The sequence below is a fragment of the Suricata suricatta genome, chromosome 1 (genome assembly GCF_006229205.1).
Source record: "Suricata suricatta isolate VVHF042 chromosome 1, meerkat_22Aug2017_6uvM2_HiC, whole genome shotgun sequence".
Lineage (NCBI taxonomy): Eukaryota > Metazoa > Chordata > Mammalia > Carnivora > Herpestidae > Suricata > Suricata suricatta.
This window is the reverse complement of record NC_043700.1, coordinates 109848906-109871239: the sequence shown is the minus strand read 5'-3', so window position 1 is coordinate 109871239 and position 22334 is coordinate 109848906. Positions and strand designations below refer to the sequence as shown.

Sequence of the window (22334 nt, the reverse complement as noted above, 5' to 3'; positions counted from 1 at the left end):
AGAGAGGGATGCAAAACTTGAGACTATTGAATGCTGAAAATGAACTGAGGGTTGAAGGGAAAGGGGGAGGGGGAGGAAAGAGGTGGTGGTGATGGAGGAGGGCACTTGTGGGGAAGAGCACTGGGTGTTGTGTGGGAATCAATTTGACAATAATATATTAAAAAATAAAATAAAATAAAATCTAAAAAAATAAATAAAATGCATAAAAATATCAAATCACTATGATGTATAATAGGAAATTCTACATCCGTTTCCAAGTATCTCAACTCAGATGACCACTAGACAGAAAGAGTCAAGTCACGTTTTCTTCAGCACAACCCCTCAATTTGGTGATTTCTGACACCTTACCTAAAACAGTTTCCCAACTTCTTAAAACTCCAAGCTGGCAAATCTACTCTAGGCCTCAAAATTATTCAAAGACTATATTATATGATCTCTTTCTATCTCACTGGATCACCTTATCTTCCAAGAGCAAAGTTTCATCTAATACACCTATGAAAAAACTAAATGCTAAGCAGTTTGAGTAATATACTGCTAAATGAGCAACATATTCTAACACCTTATTGCTGACATTTTTATATTGGGCTTGTTTCCTGTTACCTCACTAAACTCACTTGTTAATTAAAAGAGTTCTTTTTTAAATTCCTTGGATTTTTTTTCTATACAACCATATCATTATTGAATAGAAATACATTTATAATGTTTCCTCCTCTTCCTCCCTCTTCCTATTCTTCTCCTCCTCCTTCTAATAATCTTTATGCCTTATATTTTTTTCTCACACTATTTCATGCTTCTGTTTTTTTTAAATTTTTTTATTTGAGAGAGAGAGAAAGAGAGAGAGAATGAATCCCAAGTGACATGGGGCTCAATCTCACGAACCGAGGTCATGGCCTGAGTTGAAATCAAGAGTCATATGTTTAACTGACTAAGCTACCCTGGTGCTGCTTGCACTTGTATTATTATATACTACATGCCTATGCTGCTTGCACGTTTACATACCAGCAACAAACAATTGGAAAATAAAACACAATTCTATCTGCAATTGTATCAAAACATAAAATACGTGGGAATAAGTTTAACAAAAAAGCAAGAATTCTATATTGTAAACTCTTAATATTGTTAAGAGAAATTAAGGATGATTTAAAAATTTGGAGAGAAACAACATGTTCATTCACTATAAGTCTCAATATTAAGATTTCAGTAGTTGCCAAACTGGTCCATAGATGGCATGCAATCCCAATCAGAATACCAACAGATACTCTTAGAAATGAGAAAACTTAAAACATTTATGTGGAAATGTAGAGAAGCAAGGATCACTTAAGCAATCTTCAAACAAAAGAACGAAGTTGGAAAACATATATTCCCTGACTGTAAGATTTACTATAAAGCAAGAGTAACAAAGACAGACTGGTGCTAGCCTAAGAATGGAAAATAGATAAATAAAACAAAATAGAAAGCCAGAAACAGACCTACATTTACACAGCCATTTAATTTTTAATAAAAGCATCAAAGCAATTCAATGGGAATAGGAAAATCATTTAAACAAATTGAGCTAGAATGACTGGATATCTAGATGGAGAAAATGGACTTAAACACTATACACAAATATTAGAGCGAGATCAAAAGATTCCATATAAATTTTAAAACTATAATGCTTCTAGAAGAAAACATATGAGAGTATCTTCATGAGTTGGAGGGAGACAAAGGTTTCTGATAAAAGATATAAAGGTAATAACCATGAAAGAAAAATCTGATACATTAAACTTCATAAATAATTTCTGCTCATCAAGATATATGCTCATCATATAAAAAAATGAATAGGCAAGCCAGACTGGCAGAAATATTTATCAAAAATATCTAACAAAGTGTATATACAAAGAATATAGAGAATATACAATGAATGTCTATAAATCAATAATAAAAAGACAAATAATCTTAAAATGTGACCAAAATATTGAACAGGTATCTCATGATATGAATGTCCAATGGACATACAAAAAGCATTCAACCTCTTTAGTTATCATGGAAATGCAAATTAAATCTACAATGAGATACCACTTTATATTCATTACAGTGACTAAAAGTCAAAGAATAAAAACACCAACAGTTTGCAAGGACATGGAGGAACTAGAACTCTTATATACTGTTAGTAGGAATGTAAAACGTACAACACTTTAGATAAAGATCTGGTGTTTTCTCACAGTATCAGTCACATAATATTTCATAAGCCATCAATTTACTGCTACATATTTATCCAGGGATATGAAGATATTTGTCCAAAAAAAATAGAAAAAGACCTAAGGACATTCACAACAACTTTAGTTATCAAAGCCAAAACCTGGAAATATCTCAGGAGTTCATAAACAGAACACTACTAAACCAACTGTGCCATATTAGTAAGCTGGAATACACCTCAGCAATAAAAAGAAAGAGGTTATAATTCATGAATCTACGTAAGTGATTCTCAGAAATATTATGGTGTGTGAAAGAAGCCTTACAGAAAAGAGTATATACAGTGTAATATAATTATATAAAGTGCAAGAATAAACAAAATTAATCTAGGGTGAAAAAATCAGAAAAGTGGTTGCCTCTGGGAATTGGGTTGGGGTGAACAGTAAACATTTACTGGGAAAGGATATGAAGGAAATTTCCAGGATGATGGTGGTGATCTAATCTTGATGTGTAATTGGGTTACACAGGTGTATACATTTGTCAAAACTCATCAAATAATATACAAGTTTTTGTACTTTCACAGAATGTAAAGTTTACCTAAAAAAATGAACATAAACATAGTGAAGTCTAGTTAATGATACAAATACTGAAACATTTAGGAATGGAGTGTGCTCCTATCTGTAACTTACTTTGAAATGCATCAAAACAATAAGATGGGTTAATAAGCAGAATTCAGGATGGATAGATATGTGATAAAGCAAAAATTGGCCAAATGTTAATTGTAGAATATAAGTATATTGTACAATTCTTTAACTTTGGTATGCTTTGAAATTTTTATAATAAAATGCTAGCCAAGAAAATAATTAAGGTCATATAAAGATATTTTTAGATAATCACAATCTGTGAGAATTTATACACATCAGACATTCACTAAAAGAAATTTTAAACAGAATTTTTCAGGCTGAAGAAAAAATAATACCAGATAAAAATGTAATTCAAACAAAGGAATAAAGAGCTCAGAATATGTCTAACACATGGTTAAATGAAAAATAATTTTTCCTTATTTCTCAAGGTCTTTCAAGAAATCATTTAAAGCAAAACAAAATAATAATGTATAATAAGATTTATGACACATGTAAAAGTAAATATAAATTGCACAATGAATGATAACAATACCCAAAAGATGAGAGAAGGGTGAATGGGAGTTTATTGTCTAAGATTCCTACCTTGTATGTGAAGTGCCATAATATTAATTCATGGAAGATGAATAAAAAATGCATATTGTAATCTCTACCACAATCACATATGTTTATTATATATAAAAAAGCAAAGACAAAATAAAACAAAAAGCCCTCTGAGCCTCTGACTCCAAGTGCTTATTTAACTGTAGCTCTTTTATAGATTGACACCTTATAACTTATCAACTTTGTAGTTTCTCCTTTTCAAACATTTCCCACTAGGAAACTGTACTGATTAATTTCATTACTATTGTGTTTCTCTTTTGTCTTTTACAAATAGAGACTACAGAAAAAAATTGAAAATGTTCCCTTACAGTGCAACTCCCAAACATAGATCTCCTGAGTTAGCTTACCAAAGTGTTCTCTTCTCACTTGCTGCAGGAATTGTTTGTTTAATAGGAGGCAAAACCCTGAGTAAATGACAAACACCGTGACAGTTTGCCACTGAGGTTATACATAGGTGATTTCTTTTAAAAAGGAAGTTTTCATAGTATGAATGATTTCCAACACCGACGACTCCTACCATTCTCAGATCATTCTGCTATTTGAAAACCAATTAGTCTTTCAAAAGTTTATAATTTCTTACCTTGCTAATAAAATTAGGGCATTCAGATATTTCACCTCTTCTTTTCAATGTGTTAAAATAAGTGAATGATTCTTAAAAGGCAAACCTAGTACTTTTCATTTCTTTTCACAATGACTCCACCCATTTAGAGCAAAGCACAGAAGAAATATATCCTCCTCTACCGGTAATTTAACCCCTTAGATCATTGCGAATAAGCTGTCCATTGGCTAAATTTCGATTATCACTTTGTTTTATTTGGACCATGATGTTTAAGTTTTTTAAAAATGCTCATTTATTTTTAGAGAGAGAGAAAGAGAGCATGAATGTGCCAGCAGGAAGAGGGCAGAGAGAGAATGAGAGAAAGAGAATTCTAAGAAGGTTCTGTGTTTCCCAACGTGGGGTTTGAACTCACGAACTGTGAGATCATGACCTGAGCTGAAATCAAGAGCTGGACACTTAACCGACTGAACCTCCTAGGTGCCTCAATGTTTAAATATTTTTAAATTACTTGAAAATGTTAAAAATCCAGAAGTTTCATGTAAGAATTCAAATTATGAGTTACTTTCAAAGTTTGAAAGAGATGGTAACACCAGGGCATTTTCTCACATGGCAACAACAGCTGCATTTGAGTATTTGCTACCTCTTTTCAGTGTGTTACTTGCTTTTCAGTTTAACCCAGTTTTAGCTCAGTACACTTCACTCACTTAAGTCACCTACTTGGACTCAAAGAGTTTATAATTTGTTACACAGATTCCTCATGCCCAAACCATTCTCCCTTCTCCCTTCAGAGCTTACTCATCTTGCCTGCCTCTCTCCCTCTCTCTCTCTCAATATACTGTATCTAATAAATCGCAAAAATTTCCAATTGAGGATGCAAAAAAAAAAGTCTCTCTAATGGAAAATAACAGGTCAGCATTCAATATCAACATACTTATACATTCTCTGGTCATCCATTTTATATATGGACACTCCCAATAGGGATTTTATTTTAATAAATACAGGGTTCATTTTACTCTTGACTATTACTCTGGAAAACAGCATAAAGTTTGAATTTAAACTTTATTAAATTTTGACTATTTTTTCTGACGATAACTGGCAACTTGAGTGACTCAGAAATATTTCTTTCATCAAGAAAACGGTTAAATAAACATGCTTATAATTGTTCAGAGGATTAGCACTCATTAATTCTTTCTTTAGAAATTGAGGTATAATCAATAAAATAAAATTAAGATTCAAGTGAGGAGGAAAAACTTCAATATTTACCTGAATAAGTAATATAGTAGGCAGGATCCTTCCAAGATTCTTGTTACTAGTGTGGGTAGTACTGTGAAGGGGCTTGGCAGATGGAATTAGATGGCTAATTAACCTTAAAATAAAGACAGTACCTTGAATTATCTAGGTGGATCCAATGCAATAACAAAAGCCCTTAAAAGCAGAAGAGTCTGTCACAGAGAGTGGCAGAAGACTGACTAGACAGGCGAGGTCAGAGATTCAAAGCATCAGGATTGGACCTGTTATAACAAGCTTTGAAGATGAAAAAACGGGGCCACAAGCTAGGGAATGCTGGTGGCTTCTAAAAGTGAAGAATGATTCCTGGCCAAAAGTCAGTATGGAAATGGGGATCCCAGTCCACAAATTTTTAGAGCTAAAGTCTACCAACAAATGGAGTAAGTCTGGAAATGAATTCTCCCCTAATGCCTCTAAAGGAAATAGAGTCCTGCTGACACCTTGATTTTGGCTTTCTTAGACCAAAAACCAGGGGCGCCTGGGTGGCTCAGTTGGTTAAGCACCTGACTCTTGATTATGGCTCAGGTCATGATCTCATGGTTCATGGGATCAATCCCCATGTGGGCCTCTGCGCTGACAGAACCAGAGCCTGCTTGGGATTCTCTCTCTCTCTCTCTCTCTCTCTGCCCCTCCCCTAATCATGCACTTACTCATGTGCTTGCTTGCCTGCCCTCTTGCTCTCTCTCTCTCAAAATAAGTAAACACTAAGGAAAAAAATGTTTTTAAATACCTGAAGCAGAAAAACCAGCCAACTCCAATAGACCCCACCTACAGAACCATAAGATAATAAATCTGTGTGTTTTAAGTTGCTAAATTTATGGCAATGCTACAGCAGCAATAGAAAGCTAGTACATCACTAATGAATGAAAGAAAAAAAGTCTTTACACAAACCAAACAGAACAAGATCAGCAATTAGTAGTTTACAAAGTCATAACATACTTCATACATTGCTGGAAGTGGCTATAAAATCTGCTTTAATACCTCTTTGAAAAAGAATCTCATCAGTCTCTTTGTGCATTCCCCCAAGTGCCTGTTTTCCTGACTGGCATATTGTGGGCTTCTGGGAATTGTGCTTTTGGAAATGTTCTAACTGATAAGAATGTTTTGCCCTTCTGACGCCCTGAATCACTCAAGTTTGTCTAGATAGTTTATACAAACAATGATTTATATAAAACATCTGCTTTCCTTCTGAGGGTTGAGAGCATCAGTAACTGCAGTCAATCACACAGGTGCTTCTGTGACTAAACCCCAATAATCGCCACTTCCAGACTTAGACAAGCTTCTCGAATGGGCAACACTTGGCTCAATTTGTCACAATCTGTTGCTAGCAAATTAAGTGCATCCCCTACAACTCTTCCAGGAGAGGACTCTGGAAAGCTTGTGGCTGCTTTCCTCCATGCTTTGCACCTTTGTTTCCCCTTTACTGATACTGTTCTGTCTCCTTTTGCTGTAATAAAATGAGTATAATATAACCACTGAGTATATAATTTCTGGATGTTGTGAGTGCTTCCACATGAGTCACTGAGGCTGGTGGTGGTCTTGGTGACCCTGACACACCACAGTGCCCACCGTCTCAGCCACAATGACTTACTAATATAAAAAAGAACACCAAATAATACTTCCTAGAAGACTAAAAGATTTTCTCCAGTGTTTTCCTCTGATAACCAAACTGAAGTAGGTAGAATTTTAATACAGTTCCCAAGATCCCTGCTCCTTGACTTATACTCTGCATGATCCCCAGGGCTCTGAATATGGTGGATTTTACTGCCATGATCAAGCTGTTATATGGCACAATTGACGTTAGGGAGACTGTCTGGTTGAGCCCCACCTTAACACATGAATCCCTGAAATCTGGGTCTAGAGGATAGAGATCAAGGAAATAAGAAAGATTTCAGGCACGAGTGAGATGTGATTAGAGAGATTCTCCATTGCTGGCTTCAGAGATGGAGAGGGCCACATGACAAGGAGTGCAGATGGCTTTCAGAGGCTGAGAGCAACTTTGGTTGATAGTAATCAAGAAAATAGAGACATCAGTCCTACCATTGGAAGGAATTGGATTCTGCCAACACCCTAACATGAAATCAGAATAGATTCTTCCCCAGAGCAGCGAGGAAGGAAATGAACAATTTGTGTACACATTCTATTTTTAAAAAAGTATTTCCAAGAAAATAATTTTAAAAAATCACCAAGATAACATTTGCATCAGACTCACCAAAACCCATTTGTGTGGGAAAGAAAATTATGGCACATGATTAAAAGAAAGATAATAGGAAAATATAATTCAAACTGCATGACTAAACAAAAACATAGTTCATTAAATTGTTCATTTACAACACTTTAACTATACGGAAACTCTTATGCTAACAATTTTAGAGGCAGAAAAAGAAAAAAAACAGTACAGATGTAAAAAAATATATGGTTGGTTAGGGAAGGCAAACCATAGCTTGCTTAATTCTATAATTATACGCAAACAATTATAAACTAAAAGGGAAAAGGCACCTTACAACTGGAGAAATACAATGTGGTAAAGAAATCTGGAGTAAGAAAATATTTGCTTTGTTGCAGTGGTATGGTATATAGAGAGAGGTAAGTGAGTAACTTAAAGAAGTGCTATATACATTGTGTCAAAGATTGGAGATACAAAAAGACACCTCAGTCTTCATATTGTACTTCATTTCTCTGGCACTCCATCTCCTCAACTATATATCAGTAATAATAAAAACTACCTGCACAGTTTAGACACTCATTGGAAATAATTTAGAGAGTTTGATTAGAGTCAGATCCAATGCCTATAAAACGCTCCCCCCCCCCCCGCCACACACACAAGTGGAGAGCTACCAAACGTTTCTGAGCATGGAATTAATATTAAAATTATTAACATGACAGCAGATAATACTAATGGAGTTTATTAAAGACTAATGCAGGAAGTCCAGTTTGAAGAGTGTCGTAATGCAATAATCAGTTTGTTAATGACGCCTGAACTAAAGAATGTAAAAAAGAGTAGAGATGTGAGAAACACCACCAAGGTCATATGAATGACACTTGATGGCTACTACGATACAAGGTACAAGAGAGGGAGAAGGCACAGGAGAGCTGCCGGATTCCCAGCATGAGGGAAGAGCATCTTTTGGTATTATTTCCCATCCTTACACAAAGCAAGTACAATAGGAATAAAAATATACATCAGTTATATAAACCTCCAAGTTACTTGACTACATGGTAATAATTTCAAATGCATTTTGAAACTGGGGTCCTTGAAGAAAAAAAAGTATGAGAGCCTGAACTTCCACAATCAGGTTATTTTTTCTAAAATAAGAAAATCTACTATCACTATCCATTTCTGATGAGTATGACCTGTGGCCCATCATCTATCTGTGGACTGCACTCTAGAAAGTGTCCAAAATTCTTTGGGGTATCTAGTTCAGTGAGTAGGCATCTTTTAATAGGGGCAAATAAAACTTACTCATCCGAGTAAGTCAGATCATGTTTTCCATCCAGCTAGTGAACAGCTGCAGACATTGCCTGCTTCCCATCAAAGTCTCCATGTACAACCATGTATAACCTCTGCTATGCTGATGGTTCTCTGGTAAATTTTCAAAACCATGACCCTAAAAACATATGACAAACATTTTATTAAAGAAGTATGCCTGCACTACTCACCCCGCCTTCACTCGCAAATTTAAGGACAATGCAGAAACTTTGCTCCAAGTGCCAAATCTCTGCTGAATATCTCTGAACTACACTCACTGACACTGTTACAGATTAAGCAAAAGTACATGCCCTGAAGAACATGAATACAAACGGGAAATACTTTCCAAATAGCACCTATACTTAAAGGCAAACCATTTCCTCATGCTTGCTTTAATAGGAATGATGAAGGTACGTCTCTCTTTTTAACATTCTCGAAAAATATTTCAGAAAGGAATTGAGATTTAAATTTCCCCACTTCTCAGTATCTTGTATCTGGCTTTGGGGTAGCAATTAAATACATTCACAGGCACCAAATATGAGATGACTTCAAACAAACCTTCCAAATGCTGTACTTCGTTTCTTGAAACCTCCTGGTTATAGTTTAACTGAATTCCATGCCTCTACATTTCCAACAAATAATTTTGATCATTTAACTGAAACTGGAGAGAAATATTGGCAAGATTGAACTGTGGCACAAGTAATATATAAAAGCCACTGAGAAGAGAGCAACATTCTCCAAAACTTAATTCCTCATATTCAAGCTTGAATAAACTATAAAGAAAATGGTGAGTTTTCTTTTTCAAACCAGATCAGCAAACTATCTGTACAAATAACATTAATTTATAGGAGACCGATGACAACACCTTCAGGTCACAGCACAAAATTATTATTTTCCACTTGGATAACATAAATTCTCAAAAGAGTTTTAGGGCCATTAAAAATGAAAAAAAAAAAAAAAGATGCTTGGTTTTCTAGTGGGAACTGATGCCTCAAAATAGTCTTAAGTTATAATATACTTGTTCTTTTATTTTATTTTTTAAAAGGTTTTTGGTGTTTTGTGTTATTTTATTTTTAAAGTTTGTTTATTTTGAAAGAGAGAGAGAGAGAGAGTGTGAACAGGGGAGGGGCAAAGAGAGACAAAGAATTCTAAGAGGGTCCGTGCTCTCAGTGCAGATCTGATGTGGGGCTTGATCTCACGAACCCTGATATCATGACCTGAGCTGCAATCAAGAATTGGACACTTAACCAACTGAGTCACTCGGATGCCCCTGTTTTTTAATTTTATTTTAGAGAAAGAGCTCACTTGTGATTCTGGGAGAGGGGCAGAGAGAGAAGAGAGATAATCTTAAGTAGGCTCTATGTTTGAGCACAAAGCCCAAATCTGGGCTAGATCCCAGGACCCTGGGATCATGTTGAACTGAAATCAAGAATTAGATGCTCATCTGAATGAGCCACCCAGATGCACCAAATTATAATATATTTGTAATATGAATTATTACTATGGTATTTTAGTATAATATTGCTTACTTTAATGATATTAAATGTGTTATGAAAAAAGTGAGTTAACTGACATACGACCTGTCTCTAAGTTTCTAATTTTCACTTCTCTACCCCCCATCTCACCAGTTTTAAAAAAGAGTTAAATTTTTCTTCAAAATAGAAACGTAGTAAGATACATATGCCTTGGGTGATGTTTAAGTTTAGACAGTGACCTGCAAATAACTACCAGACAACTGGCAGCTCACAGTTCTGCAACAGAGACAGATGGACAAGTAGAAATCCTGGGTCTCAAATTGCAAGCCCATCTAAATAGATTTCCTGTTTACTTTGCATCAGCCTTTCTTACAGGTGCAGGGTGCTTACTTTTGGCAGTAGGGGAAATTATATGATTTATAAGCCATAAGGACATCTTCTCACTTTCCATAAACAGGTTACAGAATTAATTAAAATTGCAGCACAGCAACTCTGCACATGAAATCTGCTGCTATTGGAGACTAATGTAATCCAAATATGTGGAAAGTCAAATAGTTTTCAACAAAGCTAATTTAGATGGATGGATCAGATAACAACTTGGAACTGAACCTGACAGAATCATGTCTACTCAAAGACAGTTAAGTACTGAATGTTATACTCCAAAATGAATGAGGAAAATACTGAATTTTAGTCTGTTACCAGAATGATTAGAAAATAGACCTTAAGTTACAAAAATGTTTAACTATATGTTCCTTGAAGAAATTACAGAGACCCATAAAAGCTACTATATGTTCTATTTTACATAAACAAAAATGACTATTAAAAAGGTAAATGAGAGGTGCCTGGGTCAGACAGTTAAACGTCTGACTTCAGCTCAGGTCATGATCTTAGGGTTTGTGAGTTCAAGCGCTGCCTCAGGCTCTGTGCTGGCAGCTTGGAGCCTGGAGCCTGGAGCCTGCTTTGGATTCTGTGTCTCCCTCTCTCTCTCTTTCCTTGCCCCTCTCTTGCTCACTCTCTGTCTCTCTCAAAAAATAAATAAACATTAAAAGAAACAGAAATGAAAATTATATAAAAAAACAATATGAAATTTGCATGAATGTTATTCATCCTTGTCTACTCAAAGAATATGCTTCTATTTGTAATACTTTATCCTCATGAAGACATATACAAAGGCATTGAAGAAAGGTGGCTTCTTTATGCCTCTATGCTGTTAAAACTATTAATGTTCAGTGCTATCAGATTTATCTCTAAAACAAGGATAAAAGCTGATAAGTATAGAAAAGTAAAACTTTCCACAGGTTAATGGATTTAATCTTATTGGCAAAACAACATCAATTATATCCTTTTATAGTACAATTGAAAGTAAAATAAAAGTGAAAAGACAGAGTTGAGGTAAAATGAAATTTGTCTTCTGAGGCACCAGCTACTCTCTTCTGCGTCAGATTTTTTAGTAAGGAAAGGAAGAAAAAGTATGAGCAGAGAAGGAAAATTCAGTACCAGAAGGAACAGTCTACAGTTTCTACCACCCTGATGACCAGAGAATTTATCTAGTTGTAGCTTACAGGGTCCTCCAGAATGGCTGGGAACTTATGTTCCCATGGATAACATGAATTTTTAGATTGTAGATCAATTCTGGTCTTAATATCTCCCTTCATGTGTATGAAGACCTTGGTCCTCCTTTGGTACTTCAATTCCCTTAATACTCTCCCTTTTCTTCATAGTATAAACTCTTTCTTTTTTTCTGTCTCATGTAGCCTAAATGAATACTGAATAATTTTGAGAAATTTATTTCTGTTATTTTTCAGTTAATGTTAATATTGGCTTAGTATTTCCCTGTTTTTTTTTAAATTATATGTATGATCTCTAAGATTTCTATGATAGCCAGCTTCTAAGATGATGATCCCCAAGGATCAATCCCTGACATTTGAGATTCACATTCTTATGTAGTCCCCTCCCATACTGAATAGAATTAATGGCTGACTTCTGTATTCAATTGACTATTTCAGAAATGATGGTGTGTGGTTCCTGAGGCTAGGTCATATAAGGAATAGAAGCTTAGAGAAGCCAATCCCATACTGGGAGGACAGACAAACACCAGTGGGAAGGCCTTCAAACTAGGGAAGAATTAAAGCCTTCTGTCAACAACTGGTACCAAATGAGTGAGCTATCTTAGAAACAGATCATCCAGCCTGTCAAGCTTTCAGATATTATAGTTCCAGTTTATATATTGACTGCAACCTCATGAGATCCTGAGTCAAAACCATCTAGCTAATTTATTCCTGAACTCTTGACCCTGAGAAATTGTATGAAATGATAAATTTTGTTGTTTTTAAACCACTCAGTGTTGAGGTGCTGGTTAGGCAGCAACAACTAATTCACACTATTTCTTCTTATGGAAACAAAGAAATAAAAACAGATATGCCACTGGATCAAGAACCTTCATTAACCACATAACACTGTTGCTATATAAGGGATTTAGAATTCCAGCCAAGTAAATAATGGAGCAAGCTTTGGTTTTTTCCCCTTAATGAGGCATAATTTACATTGTTGAGATACACATATCTGAACTGTGTATTTGAGTGAATTTTGACAAGTTTTGCAAGAATACGTACCACATAAGTAATACCTTGATCAAGATGTAAAAAATTTCCATACTCCACACATAGGTTCCTTGTCAATGCTATGTTAAATCAGTTCTGACATTGCCCCTTCTTCCAGCCAGAGTTGAGTACCGTTTTTATATCTATCACCATAACTTCTGATCATTCTAGAACTGGCTTCTTTTGATCAGCATATTTTAAAGGCTCATCATGTTGTATGTTCTAATAGTTGATTCCTTTTTATTCTTGACTAAAATAACATGATCTGTTTATCCATTCTACCACTGATGGACACTCAAGGTCTTCCCAATCTGGGGCTACCATGAATAATGTTTCCAGAAACACTGTTGTGCAAATATTTTAGTGAATATATATTTCTCCTTTCTCTTGGTTAAATACCAAAGCAGGGCTAGGATTAGAGTGAGGTAAATGATATACCTTGGAGACAAAATTTAAGGTCTTCTACCAAGGAGTGGGATTGCTGAATCATAAAACTTCTGTTTCTATAACAATTTGCCTTTTAAAATATGGCACTGAAATTTTACACTTAGATTTGTCATAAAATCTACCATTTAAATAAAGGGCATTGGTAGGTTATCATATTACCGTAATAAAACATAAATATACTTGCAAAGGTAGTTGATCAATATATTATCAAATTTAATACATATTAAATAAAATACAAAGTTAAGAATAACTTCCCCTAGATGATCCCTAGACAAACTAAAACTTCTTGTTTTATAGATAAGGAATATGATTAAGAGACTTGTCCAAGACTGCCTACCCAGTTAGATGTTTTTTCATCATACATACTGAGACTGCATGGTACATCATTGTATAAAGTTAACCCAAGCTCAGTTATACATCACCTAGGTAAAGACATGGCTACAATTAGTTTTAATCTTTATACAAATTTAACCCAAGCTGATTTAAAATAAAGTGGTTTTTGTTCCATAAAGATGTGACTACAATGTTTTAAATTTTAATGTCCACTAGTTTTCACAGAGAATTCTTTTTTAAAATCAGTGATCTATAAGTTAAAGGATAAGTTTAAAGTGGCAAACAGATTAATGCATTCTTAAAAACATAAAATCAAAGACCATGACATGTAAAAATTATAATTATAAAAACATATTTATCAAACAAGTCTAAGCTACTTCTAAATAGATACAAAAGTCACTTTTATTACCTATGGTCAGATTATACTCTTCCAAAGAAGTAAGGCAATGGTATACTTGATATCTGCATCTTTCATTCTAGAGAACACTTAAAATCATTTACAGGATCAAGGAAAATATTTTATTTTATTTATTTATTATGCTTTTATTAAATAACTACCATTTAGCAAGACACACATTTTTTCCTCCCTTGAAAAATACTCGTTTTATCTAGGATATAGCAGTGATTTAAAAGTATTAATCAAGAATAAGAATATTTCTTTAAAAGAGGATAGATAATTACAATCCTATAAAGACTTATGGCAAACATTTTTCACTGGCTTAGTACAACTTTCTTTATCCATTAAAGTAATATTTCTCATGATTTTAAGATAATCAGAAAAATGTGTGAAGAAATTCATTTTGTACTATATTTATAATAACATATATACCACACTTCTTGCCAGAAGTGTGGCTGAGACAGAAAGTAACTATAAGCCATTGAAATAATTTAATTTAACCTATATCATTAAATTCCACCCAACCTATGATTATTCTCTCTCCACTTAACATGGTCTTTCCATAACACAATGCACTATGTCCCTAGGAATACCAGTTAGAAGTAACTATGTACTACTCCCAGGAAAATACTCTTAATTTCACCTAGAAAAATGCTTAGTGCTGAAAACATTTCAAATTTTCATAAATATTTTCTTTAGGAATATTTTTGCTAAGTACTTTGGAGAATGCCTATTGCACAAAAACTGAACACTGGACAACATCAACATTGAATTTTTGTGAGGCCTGTGAATTAAATTTCCAGAAATAAAAATCTGCACCTGGATTCTATCATTAAACCAGTAACAGAAGAAACAAAAACTCTGCAGTTTTGTTAAAATGCCATTTTGTTTTCCAATTTCTGCTCTTCATTTAATTGTCCTGATAGCACACAGTACCTCACGGGCTTCCTCTCTCGAAGCAAGTCTTCTAGACTCCGCTCACAGTGTTCTGCTACCACCACCAGTCTCTCTGAGTAAAACAAAGTAAATCCACTTTACATGTGATCTATACAACATTTAATAACAAAATAATATAGCCCACTAAAGATACTAACTTACAGTGTTAATAGTACTTCAACAGTTTTTCAAACTCTGTATTTAGATACCAAGTATACAGAAGAGAATAAATGTGTAATAAAACAACACATTAAATAACAATTTCATGTGATCTTGTATTTTTGTCTACAATTTCTCCCATGTGAATCAGAAAAAACAGATGGAAAGTTTTACTTTTGGAAGAAAGAAGTGACCCTTCTTCTGACACAGATTAGGAAAAGGAATATCTTGGATGAAGATATAAAGAAATTTTGAAGTGAAGGGGAAATTGGGAGCTAGGGACAAATTGTCTTGGCAGTCTGGTTCAAACACAAGGTTTTGAAACTGAGTTCAGAAACTTGAGAAAAGTAGAAATGCTCTGAATCATGACTATGAAGAAAGAACAGAAAATTGACGTGGGATTATTTGTAACATCATGGGGCCTGCTGATATTAAGTAATAATTTAAAAATTTAGTGGGCACATTCAATATTATGATGCAATTTTTATTTTCTAATAGATTAAGAATAAAATAGCACAGTTCTGAGGGTCAATCCATATATATTTTTTTCTCATCACTTATTCCTAATGACTAATACATTGACACTTTTTTTTTTTAATGAATGAACATATGAGGAGTGAGAGAAAAATAAAACTGGTTTTACAAGTGGTTGGGAACTTGATAAGGTTATTTCAAGAGAGATCAAGGGTTTAAAGGAAACTGGGGTGCTGTGACTATCTATGAAAAATGGATTAGATAAGGAAAAAGGTTAACACAAAATACAGATGGCAGACTAGGATGAAACAAAGAGACTGAAAATAGTATTCACTGCAAAAAGGTTTGATGAAAATGAAAAGTAGTAAAGATAGAAAAAATGAAATAGAAGATGGGAAAGGAGAATTTCAGAATAGGAGAACTAGCATAAGGAACAACTCTGCAACAACCGGTCCAAGGTATGGTCTTGCATGTGGTAGGAGAGATGAAGGACAATGATATACAAGAAATCATGTGAGGCTATGAGGGCAGCATATCTTATGGGTCAAGTTTCAGAAGCTGATGCTGTCTGAAGTGGTGGCATTATACAGAATGATATGAAACAGAAAAACTACAAATGCTCTAAATGAAAGCTATCACTTTCAGATGAAAGACTCCGAGTGATCTAAACAGGAACTTACAGAAAATTAAATTTGAAAGAACATTTAATGAAGGGGAGAAAAGGAAAAAGAGAATAAAAAACAGATTAGTCAAGAAAAGTAGCATGCAAAGTTGAACTTGAAGCAATTTAGTACAACGATGAAGTTCTAAGAGGAAAAAGCAAATAGTACTATCAGAAAACCAAACAGGAAGCTGCTGCATTCCTTTGCCTTCATCCTACAACATCTTGTCATTTCTGCCTGTCCTCAGTCTCTTCTGCACAATGGCACCTTTTCTACCCTAACTGAAGTGCCTCTAGTTCCTCCACCTTTGATTCTGGGTCTTCATACTGTGTTTTTTCCTCATTTACTCCCAAGGCTAAAAAATTAGCAAATTATTTCAAGTCCAGACTCCCTTCTGCATTCCAAGCTTTTATAGATAATTTCTCACTTTAACATAACATCACCTCAAGTGCAGTAAACTAGTACCACCATTCTGCCTGCTGCTTCAGCTAGAAACTTAGGAGTAATCTCCCTTTCTCAAATGCAAACAAAAAACCCTGCTATCTCTATCTCCCAAGTATTTCCAGGATCCGTGGTTTGTTCCACTGACCACAATGTGGGTCCAAGTCAGTATCCTCTTAGTTGATCATTGCAACATCTCTTAACTGAGCTCTCATGTTAATTCTTCTTACCCTCCATCCTATTTTCATACTAAAGTCTGAGAGACAAAATAATAATAAATCTGAATATATCTCCCCTCTATCTTCATTTTTTGTTACTTTGGCTTACCAACTTCTAGTCATGCTGGTCTTCCTTCCCCCATCTTGCTTAAAGTACTAGCACATGGGTTCCCATTACCAGAAACAATCTTCCCCATTTCTTCTTCCAGCTAACTCCTATCATGAAACACAGTGGTTCAGAGCACAATTTCTTCTAAGCCTAAATCCCAGGTTTACTACTCATTGGCTCTGTGACCTTTGAGAAGTTTGCCAATCTCTCTGTGCCACAGTTATGTCTTCTTTAAAATGAGGGAAAAAATAGCACTTACATCACAGAGTTGTTAGATTGAATAAGTTAAAACATGATAAGGATCAAGAATAGTGCCTGGCACATAACAATCACTATCTAAATGCTAGCTATTATTATTATTATTTGTTCCTTAGTTAAATGTGATTTTCTTAAGGAACACTTTTCTAGTGCCCCCAAATCAATTTGCTCCTTCTATAATATAATCAATTCTACACTTTACTTTTCTTTAGTAGCATTTATTTCAACTCTAAGAATTTGTATACATTTTTATTTAATGTCTTTGTCTTCTGAATGTCAGTCTTCTTCAAAATGTATCACCAGTGTCTAAAATTGGTTCCTCAAGGGGTGCCTGGGTGGTTCAGTCAGTTAAACATCTGACTTTGGCTCAGGTCATGATCTCAGAGCTTGTGAGTTCAGGCCCTGCATTGAGCCCCAAGTCGGGCTATGTGCTGACAGTTTGGAGCCTGGAGCCTGTTTCGGATTCTGTGTTCCCCTCTCTCCCTGTCCCTCCCCCAGTCATACTCTATTCTCTATCTCCTTCAAAAATAAATAAACATTAAAAAAAATTTTTAACTGGCACCTCAAACATGCAAGTATTTAATATAAAAATATTTGTTAAATAAGTTAATTTGAGCAAAGGCATGATGTAGCCATTAGAAATGAGTAAGAGTCTTATATGATAGTCATTATCTAAATAGAGATCTGTCCTATGCAAAAAATTACATGCCCATGTTGTAAATTAGGTATAATAGTACCTCAATAGTGCTGATTTTAAATATAAAACAAAAATAACAGAATTTATTAAAATGTGCATGTTCCATTAATTTATAATTTTAAGTTGGATATCCATAAGTCTCCACATCCGTGAGAGAGTTCCAAAGTGTTTGGCACTAGATTAAGATTTGTCTGGCTTATAAAAATTTAGAAAAAAAAATTGTCAGGCATCTTCTGGAAACTCCTTCAAAATATCATAAACCAGAGTTTGCCAAAGCTTCAGATTCTATGGAACTTTGAAGCATTCTTTAATACAGCAAAGACATAATCCTTGGCTGAATATCAAAGTTTCTCCCAGAGGTAATGGAATGTACACCAAAACAATGTTTCCAATATGAACCAGTGTTTTCAAGAAATCATTAGAGAGTCTTCATCCTGAAACTCTGGACCACTATTTGAAAATAACTTCTGTTTGTTATAAAAACAATATAGGTTCACAGAATAAAATATGACAAAAATATCTGGGAATCATAATGTGCCAAGTATAAGTCAGTGATGTAGTGGAATTATTTATAATAAAACAACTGTGACACTAAGGTGAACTTTAAAGAGCAGAACATACAAGAAATGTGAAATAATCTTTCTTCTAACAAATATTTGATGAGTGCCAAGTATCACTGCAGTGTAAATACAGCCTGAACTGTGTATTTTTAGTCAATGCTAGGAAACCGAAGACAGTACACTATTCAGCAAGAAAGATAATGAAGGAGTTGAAATCAGGAGAGAGACTAAAAAAAGGATGGAAATCCTTCTCTTTACCTTGAGAAAGAAAGGTAAATTGTATGTTAATATGAAAGGTTATCAGAATACAGTTACTGTATCATTCGTTATTCACAGTAAAAACTGAGACTAGCTCATCACTTTTGAAATATAAATAAATATTTATATAAAATTCTGTGTTTAAAACCCAGTATTGCTACAAGGTCACTGTGATGGTCAGTTTTAGGAGTCAACATGACAAGGCTATAGTTTTCAGTTATTCAAACATTAATCTAGGTGTTACTGCAAAAGTGTATTTTTATAAATAATCAAGATCTATTATGACTTTACCCTAAGTAAGGAACAGTATCCTGGATAATCTGTGTAATTGTGATTCAGTCAGTTTTAAAGGCCTTAAGAGCAGGATTGAAGCTTCTCTGAAAAAACATTCTGCTCAGGACTACAGCTTCAGCTCTTGTCTATCCTCCTTGATAGCCTGCCCTATGGAGTTCAAACGTGCCTACCCCGTTCCCACAGGCACATAACCCAGTTCCTAGCAATTAATCTCTTAATATGAATATCCTGTGGGTTCTAGTTCTCTCATGAAACTCTAAACCAGTAAAGACACTTAGGTTGAAACGTATATGCAGCTAGAAATATGGAATAAATGATCTTAGAGGTCCTTAACAATTCTATCATTCTCTACCTGAATTTCAACTTCATTAGTTAAAATAATTTTGCTTTTTATTTCATTACAAATCACCAAAATATTTCTGGGTAAACTAATACTAAATAAAATGATTACCATTACCATTTGTAATCCTCACTCTGCTTCTAAACCCTGTTGAAATTTCATGTTCAAAAGAAAAAGATTGGGGCACCTGGGTAGCTCAGTCGATTAAGTGGCTGACTTCAACTCAGGTCATGATCTCATGGTTTATGAGTTCGAGCCCCACATCAGGCTCTGTGCTGACAACTCAGAGCCTGGAGCCTGCTTCAGATTCTGGGTCTCCCTCTCTCTCTCTCTCTGCCCCTCCCCTGCTCGTGCTCTGCCTCTTTCTCTCTCTCTCAAAAAATAAATAAACATCAAAAATTAAAAAAAAAAGAAAAAGAAAAATATTAAATTTGTTAACTTAAATATTTCCATGTTTTTTTGTTTTTTTTCTTTTAAAGATACTTTGCTCAACTTTTCTATTAATAAATCAAGTTCTCAAATTCTAGTACAATGTTCACTATTCTTGAGATTCTGTACTTCATCCTGAGTTAGCAAGAAATTAACATCATCTCAAATCAGTTTTAAATGATCTATACAAAACAGTGAAAGCCTGACTTCTGAGCTAACCTGACATGTGAAAACATAATGTTACAAAAACAGACCACATGTCACATGTAACTCCAAGTATGAATGGGAAGGTTGGGGGGCGGGATTAACCATAAAGAGATGTGAGATGCTGCATAGAAAGAACAAAATAAAAGAGGGAAAGAGGTCCAAAATCAAAATCCTTTGAGGAGACAATTAAGTAGAGTCCAAACAAAAATCATGCAGTGTTATATCAAAAAATATGTGCTGTATACCAAGGAGATTGCTGAATAGAATCTTTTCAAATTTTTCAAACTAAATTCATAGTGGTGAGCATAGCTGCCTTCCAAACTAAATGTAACTGAAATCACAGGAATGTTTTGGAACAAACAGACCTTTATACAATACTTTTAAATTCAGTTATTTACTCTTTATGCATACAATTTTTCAGGACAATGGACACTGCCAATATAAACAAGATAATTAAATTCCCTAACTTTTTGACAATCACTGGTATTTTCATTCCAGGCAGTCAAACTTAAAACATACGACTACTCTATATATCCAAGACCTATGTTACTCTAGAAAAGAGGGCTGCTGAGGTAGGAGCAGGGCAAGCAGGGAACGCAGTCACCAGCAGTTTGGTGGGTGGGCCAAAGGAACAACCCAGATTGTTGAGCTAGCTTCAGTACTAACAAAGTCTAACAGTGCTAAAGAGATCAGTTTGTACCTGACACTGATAACTAAAAATAAAGTTCCTGTGCAAAGTAAGCAACAGTGTTTCCCAGAGGGGTTACATCATAAGGTTTTCCTAAGTTCAGTGTTTACAGGGGCTCATTCAGGGAAAGGGAAGAAAACAAGGAGTGTAAGAAATATCTAGGACTATTGAGTCAATTATCCTGAAAAAAGAAAGTCTAGGGAGAACTGGATAGAAGCAAGACTCCAATCATATGAAGTGATGCTCTGAATAGGCTTCCACACATAGTGGAAAGAAGTTAAAGGCACTTAAGGATACAAGAATGAAGAAGTCCTAAGAACTAGGTAGCAAGAGTTTGGGAAGACAAACATACTTCAAAACTGCAGATGGAAAATCGCAAAACTAATTATGGTTATCAGCCATGAATGACAATGAGCATCTACTATATTGCCAAGCTTTGCTTGGAGTGGTTTTGAAACTGGGCCAATGTAACAACTGAAAATTCTTTAGAATTTATAATGAGATTGGTAGTGGTGGGAAGAGGTGTTTGAGGCATCCAGGGATTAACAATATCTATCAACTCTTTGGTGACATAACAAGCCCCAAATGATTCCTATAATTTTTAAATATTTGGCTAATGTCATTGAAGCCATTCATCAAATAAAAATTTTAGGCCAAAAAAAATTTTTTTAAACAAGAAACTTGCCAAAAGTTCCTTTCTAGACTTTCGGCAAATGGCTAGTGCTATCTATAAAGTCTACCATAGGTATAGTTACCACGCCTCTTCATGATTATATTTAAGCCAATTACAAAATGCACCTCTCCTTTCAGAATGAACTAAAGAATCAGATTTCAGTTCCTCATTATTCTCATTAGCCAGAAGGTTTTGGGCAAAACTGTACGGTGGCTCTGAATGTGGGTGTTTAGAATGGCAAATTATGTGATAGCGCACACCCGTAGATACAGGTCAAATCAACCTTGGAGGGGCTGCTGCCTACATTAGAACTTCTCCAGATTATCTTTAAATAAACAAGAAAAATTCTCTCCATGTAGTCGATACTCTGCACAAGTGCTTTTAAATCCTTTCTTTACATTGTGATTCCTTTCTGAGATCAGATTAAAACTATGGACTCATTAACCAGAAAATGCTTGTACATATATGTACACACACACAAAACTGTATATACAATTTCAAGAGGTTCATAGATCTTCTGATGTCCATTCATAGGCCTCTATGGCTCTCGTGTTAAGAGCTGCTATTTTAAACTGTCAAATTTACTTAGATGTTCACCCACAGAAAAATTGGGACAAGAAGTTACAGAGGCTTCTGCACAGAGAGCAACAACAACAAAAAAGAACAATAAAGCAAACTTAGCTAGATCTGTTGAGAACATCGCCCGTAACAACATAACACAGGAGATCTCGGATCCCCATACAAAGGAGATTCTATACCAATGTCTTCATATCACCTGAACATACTCAATATTGTTTGAATATGACAAAGCTTGCAAATGATCATTTTTCCAGATTTAAGTAAAAATTTAGAAATTAATTTTGTTTGAAGCAGTTAAATTTTCTTCTTTGCCTTGACCTAAAGAAGTCTACAAAAAAATTATAGTTAATGTGAAGGAACTATGTATTA

General features: G+C 34.7%; 1 protein-coding gene across 5 annotated transcripts in view; it reads right to left on the bottom strand.

Annotated features, from left to right (window-relative positions):
* Positions 1 to 22334, bottom strand: part of TBCK (TBC1 domain containing kinase) — a 192911-nt gene that overhangs the window by 161226 nt on the left and 9351 nt on the right. For all 5 annotated transcript variants that reach the window (XR_003909882.1, XM_029942283.1, XM_029942274.1 and 2 more), the window contains exon 3: positions 14920 to 14992. Coding sequence is in view for 4 of the 5 variants with exons in the window: in XM_029942283.1 (XP_029798143.1) it covers positions 14920 to 14992 (73 nt within the window). In the remaining variant the exon portion in view is untranslated. The remainder of the gene's footprint in view (positions 1 to 14919; positions 14993 to 22334) is intronic.